Source organism: Galeopterus variegatus, unplaced genomic scaffold (assembly GCF_000696425.1).
Source record: "Galeopterus variegatus unplaced genomic scaffold, G_variegatus-3.0.2 Scaffold19643, whole genome shotgun sequence".
In the NCBI taxonomy this organism is placed as follows: domain Eukaryota; kingdom Metazoa; phylum Chordata; class Mammalia; order Dermoptera; family Cynocephalidae; genus Galeopterus; species Galeopterus variegatus.
The window spans coordinates 5916-6727 of NW_007745754.1; the positions used below are offsets into that span (position 1 = coordinate 5916).

Below are 812 nucleotides of genomic sequence, written 5' to 3' on the forward strand. Positions count from 1 at the left end.
AACTTTTGTTTTTCACATGTATTTATTGCACTGAACATTTTATTCACATAACATATATATACTTTATGTAATAATCATATTAAAAGCACAAAATGAATATTAATAAACAATAGGCACAAAGTATACTGTCAACTTTATTTCACTGGATTTATCCATTTCTCAAAAGATCTAGGGGAAAATTCTCACAATGAAATCATCATNTCATTGGCCCTGTGACCGTAATTGCAAAATGTGTAATCTTATAAAGTCTGTTTAGAAACACCGTCCTACACCTAGAATATGAATAAATATCTCTACAATTTAATTCTAAGACAAGATTTACTTATTAAAATTGGGGTGGAAACAAAAGATTTGAGGATCAGTTTTCTCAATAGTGAAACATCCTTTCAGATTATAGGATCTTTATTTTATGGTTATAAAAGTCCGAATTGTACAATTAGTTTTCATAATGAAAAAGCACTGCCCTCTTTAGCGCCTGTTTATCTCACATTCTCTGCCCCTCTCTATTTGTCAGCATCTAAAATCTTTAATATAGGTTTCCCTTTTGCTTACATTCACTGTTCTTTTGCAGCAAAAGCTCCTGAAACAGATGAGGTCTGTGTGGGAAAAGACACAAAAAAATCAGAGAAACCTAAACCGAGAAACCAGCATAATTCAAACATGGATGGTAAGTTCAGACTTTGCTTCCTTTAGCACCAGGTTGGGACATATGGTGATTATACAATGAGAATTTGAACTAAACTTATACTGTCTGTGGGCTCTTATGAGCAGGCTGAGCAAAAGGAAAAAGATTCCATCTGTTTGTACACAGA

General features: G+C 32.9%; 1 protein-coding gene across 1 annotated transcript in view; it reads left to right on the forward strand.

The window, feature by feature from the left end:
* Nucleotides 1–571: 571 nt before the first annotated feature.
* LOC103583101 (tripartite motif-containing protein 77-like) overlaps nt 572–812 on the forward strand; it is a gene marked incomplete at its 5' end in the record, with an annotated part of 7194 nt that continues 6953 nt past the window's right edge. The window contains one exon of the mRNA XM_008564513.1: nt 572–667. Coding sequence (XP_008562735.1) covers nt 572–667 — 96 coding nt within the window. The remainder of the gene's footprint in view (nt 668–812) is intronic.